Here is a 12,347-nt window from a genome sequence, read left to right as displayed (position 1 = left end):
GCATGAGAAGTGTGACCATCTTTTTTATTCGCAGCTCATTTTTGCAGTAACTTAAAAGTGAGAAATTTCAGTTTTGTTGGCAAATAGTTATTGGCAAATCTGAGGCTATTTATTGTATATGGCTCTCACAGAACATCTTACCACTTCTTGCATTTAATGAAAGGGTTTGGTGCACATAAATTCAAAGTCATGAAGGGTTTGGCAAACGTACATTCAAAGTCTTGTAGCCTTTCCGATCTTAGCTGTGAAAATCTTTCTCTCAATTTGAATTTATGAAATTAATCTGCTACAGCACTGGAATAAATGTAATCATCACCAAAAAAAAGTAATTTAAATTCCTAACTTATATTAGTATTTGATTCCTAAAAGTACTGTTTAGTAACTTTATAGAGGAGTTTGTCTCATAATTTCAGAACAATTTTGTTTTATTTAGTTTGGTTCAGTCAGCAATCAGTACAATTCCGAAATCACAAGCTGTAAGGAAGTTGAACCTTGAACGTAGGTATGTGAGTATAATCATGAGAGGAATATTTTTGTCTGTCAGTTACAGCATCCTAAATGCATTAGATTGCATTGCATTACATGTATCTGTCCAATTTTAATTCAAATTCCAGTCTCTTGGCTTCATGTTTTCACCTCTAAGAATTTATATATTTTCTTAGATATTGACTTGATAAAATGGTCAAATTCAGCTTATGATATTTTTACAAAATAGTCTGCTAGTAGTTTTAAAAAATTGTAAGGAAATTTTTAAAATGTAGACAGCATTCTAGTGTATAAAAGCATCAGATAATAAATAGTCAAAAGCAAGCATTTTAGGTTATATATAATTGAAATACTGATGGGATTTTTAGAATAATGAGTTGTTAATGAATAACTGAGAGCAAATAGGGCTCAGTGATATATGAAGACAACTCATCCACCGAAGTTAAAAAAAATTAAAATAGCAATGCCCGAAACATTATTTTTATCTTGGGCTAAACTGGGTTCTTTTAAATAGTATGCTTCTTTTGTTCTAAAGACGTTTTAATCAAAACTGTATTTTTGCTGTTCTAAAATGATCTAGTGCATATTTTCTGGTTACATCCTCCCTTTATCAATATTGGTTGTCTCATAAACTTCTGTATTGTTTTGTTATGTTTTTAATAGCATGGAAAAATTAAGTAAAATTTTGCAATTTTCCTTATTGCTCGATTTATTTTCATTTTCCTCCTTTTTGCATTGAATAACAGCTGTTAGCTGGGATGATAGCAGAACCTGCTTTTCTGTCTGAGTATACTATCTTTGCTTTGGATCCCACCAAACAACCTAAGCCACAGAATGACGGTGTGGTGAGTCCTCCCCACCCCTCTTAGTGATGCCTTTAGCAGGTGGAGGAGAGTAATGTACTAGAAGGCAAACTTACTTGCTTGTGGCTTGTTCTCACAAAGACTTTTGCCTTAACTATCTTGTTGCTAACCATGCACTAAATTTCACAGAGGTAGTAGCTGATAGTTCCTGCCTGTTAATGCTGGTATGATGTGAATTTATTTGTAACATTAAAAAATTAACATATTTTTTCTTATACAGGCAACAATACACAAATTTAAATAACTGTTGCATGAGTTTGTATGTGTGTTGCATAGAAATTTTCTCTTCATATTTATGTATGTCTGTATGTATTTCAAGATAAACTGATAGAATTATCCATGTGGGATTGGTTATGTGTAAACTTACATGCTATTTGATGTATATGGTGAAGTGTAGCATGTAATTTACTTCTAATGGTAGCAGGACATAATTATTTCACATAGACACATAAATTAATCTACATCTAGTTGATAATCTGGCAGTTCTTGTTGTGAGGATGAATAGGCTTTTTTTAATAATTAGATTTTACTTGAAATACATGCTTCTTTGCCTGGAAATGTTGTCTTCACTATATATAAATGGAGAAGCTCAGTGAGAGGAGACAAGAAGTGAAGAAAAGGAAGCCGGCAGAGGGAGGAAGTCAGACTTCTGCTTTCTGATATAGGTACATGGAAACTGTGTTCTTATTGGCACAGGACAGGAATGGCATTTTTCACATGCTTTAGAGGCATGGCATTCCCAAGTCCATAAGTGGTTTAAAGCACAGTAGTTTTTAGAATCCCAGCTTATCGTGATACTTCATTATTACTTTGTAAGTACTCTTTTCCTGCTCGTGGTTAAAAGTGACCAGTCACTGAAAGTTATAACAGGATCAAAATTTAGCACATATACACCATAGCACAATACACTTGTGCTGGACTTGTCTCTCTCAAGCTAAACAAGATTGGACAGAAACAATGATTAAAATGGTGGTCCCTGTAAAGTGTATTCTGCCCATATTCCAGGTCCAGCAATCATTATTTAAAGATTCACTGCAATTTAAGTAACCTTTGTTATTTTTCACTATACAACAGGATTATCTCAAAAAAAATTCATTTCACATAACTGTTTGTGTGAGTGCTCCAACGTTGTCTTTATATGACCTTTTAGTATGTACTTCAGCGGCATATTTACTGGCTCACATATTTATATGCAAGTTTTCAGAAATGAAACAATTATTGTTAATGTGTTACCAGTGTGTATTAATGTTACCTGTAAAACTCATTTTGTTCTCTGGACTTCTTGAAAATTCTAGAGCAGTACTCACAATAAGAACTGGGAGAGGAAAAAATTATTGGAAAGTTTATAGAGAATAGGATAACTGATTAAAAAAAACATGTTTACAAAACCTAGATACAGTAAAAATACAGGGGATGAAAGTTTCACCATCACACACTAATGCATATTCTGCTGAAAGAAAACAGTATTTTATCTGTATATGTGATCTGAGAGTGAACGGCATAGAGAAGTGACTGCAACTGTGGATTTTTTTAGCATAGATGAAGTTAGTATAAACTCTTTACTAGCTGAGCCACAAAGGTTTTGTGCATGAAGAACATGAAGAAACAGTTAAAAATATTCTTGGACACAGTGAGTTGGGTTTTTTTAAGAAAATATAAAAGGAAAATAAGGGAAGAAAACATTAAGCTCGCCTTCCTTTCTCCCTTCATAATTACTCAGTTTTGGAATACTAGAGAAAGTATTACTATTAAAAGCAGTAAAATATTTCTAAATAAAAACATTTAAGCTTTCACTTGTCATGCTTGTTAATCTATTTATACCTTTAAGAAAAAAAGTATGATTTTGCATTTCAGAAATAGGGAAGTAAGTTGACACAAAAGTTATTGGAACATCCTAATGTGCTCCAGTTGAAACTGAACTCTGATTTATACATCTTCATAATAAAAAGCAACTTTTTTGTTAAAGATTGCAATTATAGCTGTCTTTGGATAGAGATATGGGTGTTATGTTCGATGAGTTTGTGGAGGAAAAGCTTTGACTGGTCTCCAGAAACCCTGATGTAACTGCTGGTTTTAACACTTTCAAAGTGGCTGCTTGTGCTCTGTGAGTCTAATTTTGCTGACAGCTCTCTTCAGGCTTATGAAAGGTTAGGGCTTTTAAGCTTTTCAAAGCTTCTTGGATCTGTACTTATATAGCAACATCCATTCATGCTTACCATTCAGTGTGTAGATACCCAAATACAATCCTTTGCCCTAGAGCACAGTGATGTAGCCTTTCAGCAGCCAGATACCTATGGTGGTCCATTTTTTATAAGGAAGATTGCTAGTGTATCCCTTTTATTATTTATGCCAATAGAAAGTGTAACCCCAAATGTGGGTTCTTTTGTTCTCATAGATTGCATACAAAGATGCCTGCATAATGAGTAGGAAACTTTTAAAAGTGTCAGCACTAGTTTAGCTGTGAAGTTACATTTTTAAGGATCTTTTTAGGTCCTTAAATGGCAACTTTTTAAAGCATCTTCACAGAAACAAACAGCATCCATGGGTTTTATATTAATAAAAACCTTATTAAATTTAATAAATCTACCTAATCTTGTGTTTTAAAACAGATGTTAAATAGTAAATTATACTTACAAATTACATGTACAAACCCTCCAGAGTTTCCTTTAACTCTTTTTTGTGTGTATCAGAATACATGATTTTTGAAAAAAGTGTATTTAGTTTGTAAGTCACAGAATCACAGAATTAAGTAGGTTGGAAAAGACCTCTGTGATCATAGTGTCCAACCTATGACCTAACACCACCTTGCCAACTAGACATGCCACTAAGTGCCATATCCAGTCTTTTCTTAAATATTTCCAGAGATAGTAACACCACCACCTCCCTGGGCAGCCCATTCCAATGTCCAATCACTCTTTGTGATGTCTTGATAAAGTGTTTGTCTTCCTCTGTTGTCAGTCCTATAGGAGCACAGCAGATGCTTTGTAAATTATAAAGCAAAAGATTTTTTTATTTTAGTTATCTTATTATTAACTTTTCCTGTTACGAGAAAAAACAAGAACAGGTAATGGAGCCAAGAATACAGTGTAGAATGCTGCAGTTTAAAACCCATAAAAACTGTTAATCCACTAGAAGCAAATCCATTGCCACAGGACAGTGTTCTGAAGCAGAATACAGATTTTGTTCAAGCTAGGTGAAGTACAGTTTCCAAATCCAGACTTCTTGTATGGCTCGTTTTGTTTTGTCTGCATATGGGTAACTGCTCTGTTCTCTGGTTTCCTTAACTATTTGGATTTCTCTTTGTTGGGTGTTATTTCTGTACTACCTCAAATTTGCTGTATGTCAGATCTTTTTGAAGCTCTTTTATCATTCCTTTGCCACATTAGCATTTAGGTATGCTTATTGGCATATCCAGAGTAGAAGCTGTGAGTGTGATCATGTAGGAGATATATTTACAAGGGTGATTGTGATTGAGATTTCAGTTCTATGTACACCTTAGATTTTGGAGCTTGCATGTAACTGTCAGGGTACAGCTTGATTAAAAGTTAAGAGTTACGCTGCTCTTAGGTGAATTTACCCATATTTTGTTTGATATGGCTCAGTGTTTCACTTCTGTTGAAAAAAATCCATGTCCGAGATGGCTTCTAGCATATTCTGCTAATTCAGTTGGAGTGGATTTATACAGCAAAAAACATCTGGATTTGTGTAAGTTAGAATCATAAAATATTCTGAGTTGGACAGGACCCACAAGATCGACCCAAGTCCTACTCCTGTCCCTGCACAGTACAGCCCAAAGAATCAAACCATGTTCCTGAGAGTGTTGTCCAGTCACTTCTTGAACTCAGAGAGGCTTGATGGTGGGACCAGTTAATGTGGGGAACCTCTTCCACTGCTCAACTACCCTCTCAGTAAAGAACCTTATTCTAATATCCAACATAATCTTCCCTGACAGAGCTTCATGCCGTTCTTGAGTCCTGTCGCTGGTCACCACAGCTCCTGCCCCTCCACATCCCCTCATGAAGAAATTGTAAACTGCTCTGAGGTCTCCCCTCTGTCTCCTCCACAATGAGCAAGCTAAGTGCTTGCTCAGCTGCTGCTTGTACAGCTTCCCCTCAAGGAGCTTCATCATCTATAGCCCTTCTTTGGATGCTCTCTAATAGCTTTGTATCTTATATTGTGGCACCCAAAACTGCATGCAGGACTCGAGATGATGCTGCAGCAGAGCAGAGTGGGACAATCCCCTTCCTTGCTCAGCTGGTGATGCTGTGCCTGATGCACCCAGGACACAGTTGGCTCTCCTGGCTGCCAGGGTACTGCTGACTCATATCCAGCCAGGACCCTCAGGTCCCTTTCTGTGGTGCTACTCTCTAGTGTCCTTATAATAAAAGGAAATCAGATTTAGCAAGCAGAAGTGTCCCCTTGTGAGCCCATTACTGGTTGTGACCAAGGATTGCTCTGTCTTGAAGTTGCTTTTTAATAACTCCCAGAAAAATAATTTCCATAATTTTACCAGTTAATGAAGTGAGACTTAAGAGACCTGTAGTTTCCAGGGTTATCCTTCCTGAAAATTAGGACTGGATTAGCAAACACCTAAACATAGGACACAGGAAAGGCGGGATAGACAGAAATAGCAACAGAAATGTCTAAACTCTGTAAAAGAAAACCAAAACCAATAAAAAAAACCCTAAAACCCAAACCAAACAACCAACCAACTCCAGATTATTGTTTTTTGTTGTATTGGTTTTGTTGTTTTGGGTGAGGTTTTTAAATGTTTTTTGTGTCTTTTGTTTTCCTTTCTTTGGGAATGCAGAAGTTTTGTTAAAGATATATTTTCTGAAAGTCTAATTTTCTTTCCATGCTTGTTGGAGTTATGAACAGTTTGTTACCAGCACTACTTTTCCAGATAGTTTCTGCCCCCTCCAATGCAGTGAAACAGAGAAAGATGGTGTTACAGCCAACTCTTACTCATATTGGCTGTAAATTCTAGTAATCAATTAGACTTTTCCCTGCAATAATTGTGTCTTTTTGGTGTGTCTTTTATTTGTCCATAAATGTTATATAAATAATCATTATGGCTTACTTAATTGGAGATGTCCATATTTGCAGATGTCTCATACTAATCCATGCACACATAGCTGCTTTGTAGTTCTGTATACTGCAGCAATCTGTTTTGAATTTAACAATCTAGCTTGTTTGCATGAAGACATCTTAATAAGCTTTCTAAAGAAAGTACTAAAAACACAGGCAAAGAAAAAAGCACTGATGCCGTTTCTTGGAATCACTGAATTACGGCCCTTGTACTCTGTTTTTTCTAACAGTTGTTTTTACCTCCTGTAGAACTTGAACAAACAGCCACTTCCTGGATCCACAGAAAACAATGGAAGTGAACCTGTCTCTCCACAGGTATGTGGAGGGCATGGGGGTTTGTTTCCTCCTTCACTGCTGTGTTGTCTGTTACATTGGTTTAAGTACCCAGTGTTTCTCTTCATGCTGAAGTAGGGATAAGTAGTTGCCTGTCAGAATACTCAGATACTTTGTTTGTGTGTAATCCCACACACAAGTATGGTATTAAGTATTGTCACTGGTATGTGGAGCTTTTCTTTTTGTAAGGACTGGTTAGCAGACTTCCAGCATTGAGATGCATCTTGTTGCACAGCATTAAACTCACTTTTTAAAGTAGAGGGCCTATTCCATATCTGGAAAGCTGAAAGGAAAGAGCTAATAGGCTAAAAGTCTTGTTACTAGTGATTAAGATGTAGGTAATTTTTTAATATGACTCAGGGAAACATTTAGCTTACTGAAATGGGATTAGCGGTGGCTTCTGGCACGTGACTCCCAACATCGTGCAGTAATGCTTTCACATCATTTCTGTAGCACCAGCAGTAAAGGTTACCACAGCACAGAATCTTTTGGTATAGAATGAAATAAGTGCTATAGCTGCATAAATCAATAATTTTGTTCTATGTAAAATTTGTAAAGTAATTTAAAATAAAAATAAGGATTGTTCAAGATGGCTTGCTAGAACTATTATTAGTTCTACAAGGATTTCTACCATTAATTTGTTCCCTTTATCATAGGAAAGTATCTATATATCTTTGAGATAAATAGCGTCTTCTGTGTAATACACTAAAAAGTGAGTCAGTTATATTTTTCAAGTTTAAGACAATAGTAAATAACTATTTATATTAGCTACACATTCCTCACTTTTTACACAGAAATGTATTCTCCTAAAAGTTTAAATCAGAGCTGTAGTTTATTAGATTCAGGTGCTGTCTGAAATTGTGCACATCTGGTAGTTGCATGCTTGTTTTTCCTATAAAAGGAGATGATTCTTTTAAGGGAGTAGCAGCTATTAGGTGTCATGCATGTGTTAGACAGCAGTAGTTTCTTTGCACAGGTCAAGTCTCTTTCCTGGACTTTAGTGTGTCTGTCTGCCTAAAAGCAGTGCAGAAATAATTACTTTATTTCAATTTTTGCAGCAAAGTGACAGTCAGTCTTTTGCCCAGAAGCTTCAGCTTCGAGTTCCCTCCATGGAGTCTTTATTTCGAAGCCCAGTAAAAGAGACCCTATTTCGCTCTTCTTCTAAAGAGTCCCTAGTCCGAAGTTCTTCAAGAGACTCACTGAACCGACTAGACTTGGAAGCCTTCAGTCCCACCTTTGATTCACCTTCTGACATTGAAAGCGAAACTGAAGAGCCTCTTGGAAATACGGACACCTTCAGCAAAGAGCAGCTGCTGCAGCGTCTGCGCAGAATGGAGCGCAGTTTAGGCAACTATAGGGGAAAATATTCAGAGGTAGGCAATGTGACTGATTTAGCTATGCAGAAAGGGGAAAGAGATTAGGCTAACACATACTGCAGCAGTGGACACTCTTTTTGTTTTCCTATTTGGAGCAAATGTTTCAACTCACAACTAACATGTTAAATTATTCTAAATCTAGTTCTTTTTGACCTAAAAACATCAAATGTTTTTCTGCTAATAAAACATGAAAATGTTTTTCTTCTTTTGTTTGTAAATAATTTCCTGATGCCAGCAGTAGAGGTTAATTAGTGGTTACTCACACAGAGCAGGCCTTTTAAAATTTCAGGTGAAAGTATCTAGTGGGGGTGAAGATCACTACAGAGATGAGCATGACTCGTACTCTCATGACAGCAATTTTTCCAACTTGTTTTTGAAATGCACAGTGTATATTCTGTCCATGTACAGTAGGCAAGCATTTTGTTTTCAGGAAACAAGTTCTATTCTTTATAATTTCTAGGTATTCCCTGGGAGGACTTAATTCAAAGATCTCATTTTTTTTGGGATATTTTAGTGAAAACCAATTATAAAAGTAGTATCACTTCTCATTTTCCAAATTACTGGTCAAGGTAAAGCTGTCAAACAGAAGGTGGTGTTTTGGTATTGGGTTTTGTAATTAGTTTTGGGGTTTTGTTTGGGTTTTTTAATTGTTTTTTAAGTGTGTGTTGTATTTAAAACTGGATGTTTGTACTGTTTTTTTACAGTTCTTTTAATGTTTGCTGCCCTCTAATACAAAAATTCCTGTGCAGACTTCTGTCAAAATCTCTGAAATCTAAAATATGTATACAATGACTGCAGTGTTCAGCATATGCCTTAAAAAGCAGTTGTCTCACAGTAATTTTTCCTTCACTTCCAGCTAGTGTAATAAGTAATTTTTAAAAGTTTATGTAAATAGTACTTGCTAAAATGAAAATTCTTCAGTTTGTGAATTTGTTCTAGTGCTTTTTTTGGTTGTTTGGGCTTTTTTTTTTTTTATTAGTGTAATCTGTCCACCAAGTCCATCTTTCTGTCAGAAAGGCTTGGGCTTTTCTCGGGCTTTGTGAGTTTCTTCAGTTCAATTGAAAATAATTGTTTTGCTGGAACTTGGAAGAAACTTGTTGCAATATATAATGAGTAATTAAGGCAGAAATATTTTTTCCCTCTTAAAGTAAGATACAAAGTTAACATCTCAAGAATATGGTAAAGGAAACACCCCATAGCAGTTTTGATTTTCTTATAAAGGCAAAATATATATCACTTTGAAATTAAAATTAATGTTGAATTCTGAAAATAGTTTGTTTTGAATTAGAATTTGAAGATATATTTTGACTTTCTCATTTTGATGTTTTAGATTTGTTTTTCTTAAATTTTTTTATCAATTTGAAAACAGTGTTCTAGTTCTAAATGCTATTATGCTTCTTCAGCATAGTGCTACTTGGCAGTTGTAATCAAATATTTAAGTAAACTAAGTTTTGCTGTTATTGCCTTTATCAGTTTACAGTGAGAAATGAAATACTGTCTACTTTCAATCTGTCTTTGCTGGATATATGTAAAGCATATGGGATGAGAACATTACACCTTTTTTTGTAAAATTTGTAAAATTTAGAAATGTATTTTTTAATGCAGGCTTTTTGTAAAATTATTTTTGCTTAATCTCCCTGGGACATGTACTCTTACAAGTGGTCACCCGTGTGGGGTAGCTGTCTGGGATGTAGCTTTCTGATACTATTGTGTTTGACCCCCTGTGTTGAAGGATGGTGTGTGGTATGCCGTCTCAGGGAAGGGAAAACTGTGTATGAATGCTGAGTAACATCATTGTTTTGTCATGTAGGCTTGCATTTTTTAACACATTGGAGATATTTTGTAGATGGGAAAAGAAAACATTAAGAAAATTTAAGTACATTTATATCAAAAGAAAGTTCTCAAGTGGAGCAAAGAGTTTGAAAATGCAGGTAGTGATACAACTAAGGAAATTATTTTGATGGGTATATGCAGATGTATTATCAACTTTATATCCTATTTGTGTATTTTAGCTAGTGTCTGCTTATCAAGTTATCCAGCGGGAAAAGAAGAAGCTACAGGTAAACATTACTTCTCATGCTCTCTTACCTGCATGCTTTTTCCAATCTTAAAATGTGTAGTGACAATACAGATTTAGTTTTCAGTGTATTGTGAGTATGTAACAGATGATGATTTCTTAGCTGGCATTTCTAAGGAAACCAAGGTAAAATTAATTTGCCAAAATAACTGTGAAGTATTGTAGTCCAGCCTTTTCTGTTGCATCAGCTAACTTCAGGTGATAGAGTGACAGGTTCCCAACCCACACTTAGAAGTTTATGACAATACTTGCATATCAAGCATGACTTGAAAGAAAAACAAACAATTACATTTGTGGATTTTTTGAATTTATTTATCAATTAAAAAATTAGATTTAATACACCTGATCTTTATTCTTCCATTTTTCTTAAGAGCATTCTGAGTCAAAGCCAGGATAAAGCACTTCGCAGAATTGGAGAACTGAGAGAGGTAATTTCCTTTATTGATTTCATGGTTACTTTATATCACACCTATAGATCTTTTTCTGCCTAGCTTTTGACTTTTTTGATCATAAAATATTTTCTCTTTTTTGTTCTTCTTGTTTGTATGGGGTTACTCCTCTGGCTTGCTTCCCATTCAGCAGCTTATTGCTATACTCTTAAGACAGAGCAGTGCATCACCAACTGAACTACTTCTCTTGTTCACTGTGAAAGTGTGTGTGGTTCTTGCAGAATTCTTGGGCCCAGCCATAGATGTCTCTGTGCAATTTGTTACTCTTCTATTAATGACAAATACTAATTCAGGCAAACACAAGTAACAGGCACATTTCTGTAAGGATTTCAATGACTATTAAAAAACCAGGATAATAAAAAAAAAATATTCTGTATCTCAGTTGTAATACTTACATTGTTTTACGGATTTTACTATAGTTTGGTTTCAATCATAAAGTCAAGTAGGTTGTGTTATGATTTGCCTCCTTAGGTTATAGTGAAATTAAAAGGTGATGCACTAGTGTATTTGGTATTGATAATAAACACAATAGAGTTAAAAAACAAGTATAGATGATGGGGCAGAACAGATTAAAAGGGTAAAATCAAAAATGCCCTACTGTCAAACCCTGATGAAGCACAATGTGAAGCTGAAGCTGTCTTATTGCCTCAGGAGCTAGTGCAACACCAGATTTGGAGATGGGTGTGCAAGGGCCTCTGTGTTCTTATGTTGCTGAAGAGCTGGGTTCTATTTAGCCCAAACTCACAGGCTTTGTCTTATGACTGCACACCTTCTGGCATATGCAATGCTGAGCAGCAGCGCTGGCATGGAGGTTGCAGGAGCCATTAGGCCATGGTGAGGTCCCACCTTTGTCTGAAGGCAGACTCAGTCCAGGCAGTTGGGTGTTTTGCCCACAGGCAGGGGCCGGACCTGTCCCCTTCATAATGAGGAATGGCGACTGTGAGCCTCTGGCCATGTGCATACTCAAGGCTCAAGCTCACCCACAAGGATCTATCCCTGTGACTAGTCAGGCAGCCAGTCATTTCAAGGGAGGTTAATTGGCAGGGCGTTCTTCAGCGATCCGGAGAGTAATTCAGGTGAGCATGCTGTGAATTGTGTGTGTGCTAGTGGGATAGCATTTTCGTTCACATCTGTGCTGCTTCTGCCCCAGCAGCTGAGAACAGTGAGTCAGTGCTGGAAGTACCATGTTTATCTGAGCTATAGACTGTGTCTGAACTGTCACAATGTCCTAAGCTAAACTGTCAGTGCATAGGAGGGAAAAAACGTTGCTTTCCTGTCAGAATTGGCTTGCCAAGGTTGTATCTTTTCCAGATCACTACAAGGTCAAATGAAAAAGCTTTTTCTGAGTTAGGTCCATATCTGCATGCTCCTGTAGGATTGGTTTTCCAGTTTATTGCTACTTGTTGAAGTCAGGAAGGCAAATGTGGAACACAGTTAAATCTTTGGCATGTGATAGAGTTGGACCATGTGCATTTTATTCTTGACTTCTGTCATAAGTCTTTGTGATTCATAAATGTAGATAAATTACACATATATTTCTGTTTTATATATATACATCTGTATATGTATATTTTATGTAAAATTTAATTTCATTCTTACCAATCTTGTAAATTTAAATATTCCTTCAAATCTAACACTGAAATTCTTTTTCATTAATTGATACACTTCAAAAAGT

At 35.9% G+C, this 12,347-nt stretch overlaps 1 protein-coding gene across 6 annotated transcripts in view; it reads left to right on the top strand.

Annotated features, from left to right (window-relative positions):
- GOLGA4 (golgin A4) overlaps nucleotides 1–12,347 on the top strand; it is a 71,641-nt gene that overhangs the window by 14,575 nt on the left and 44,719 nt on the right. For 5 of the 6 annotated variants that reach the window (XM_077786181.1, XM_077786173.1, XM_077786178.1 and 2 more), the window contains exons 3-7: nucleotides 1,233–1,331; nucleotides 6,687–6,752; nucleotides 7,829–8,143; nucleotides 10,159–10,206; nucleotides 10,595–10,651. In XM_077786181.1, the coding sequence (XP_077642307.1) occupies nucleotides 1,233–1,331; nucleotides 6,687–6,752; nucleotides 7,829–8,143; nucleotides 10,159–10,206; nucleotides 10,595–10,651 (585 nt within the window). The remainder of the gene's footprint in view (nucleotides 1–1,232; nucleotides 1,332–6,686; nucleotides 6,753–7,828; nucleotides 8,144–10,158; nucleotides 10,207–10,594; nucleotides 10,652–12,347) is intronic. The other variant, XM_077786184.1, reaches the window with a different exon arrangement.

This window comes from Lonchura striata, chromosome 1 (assembly GCF_046129695.1).
Source record: "Lonchura striata isolate bLonStr1 chromosome 1, bLonStr1.mat, whole genome shotgun sequence".
Lineage (NCBI taxonomy): Eukaryota > Metazoa > Chordata > Aves > Passeriformes > Estrildidae > Lonchura > Lonchura striata.
Note: the sequence above shows the minus strand (reverse complement) of the source record. Positions and strands in the feature narration are given on the sequence as shown.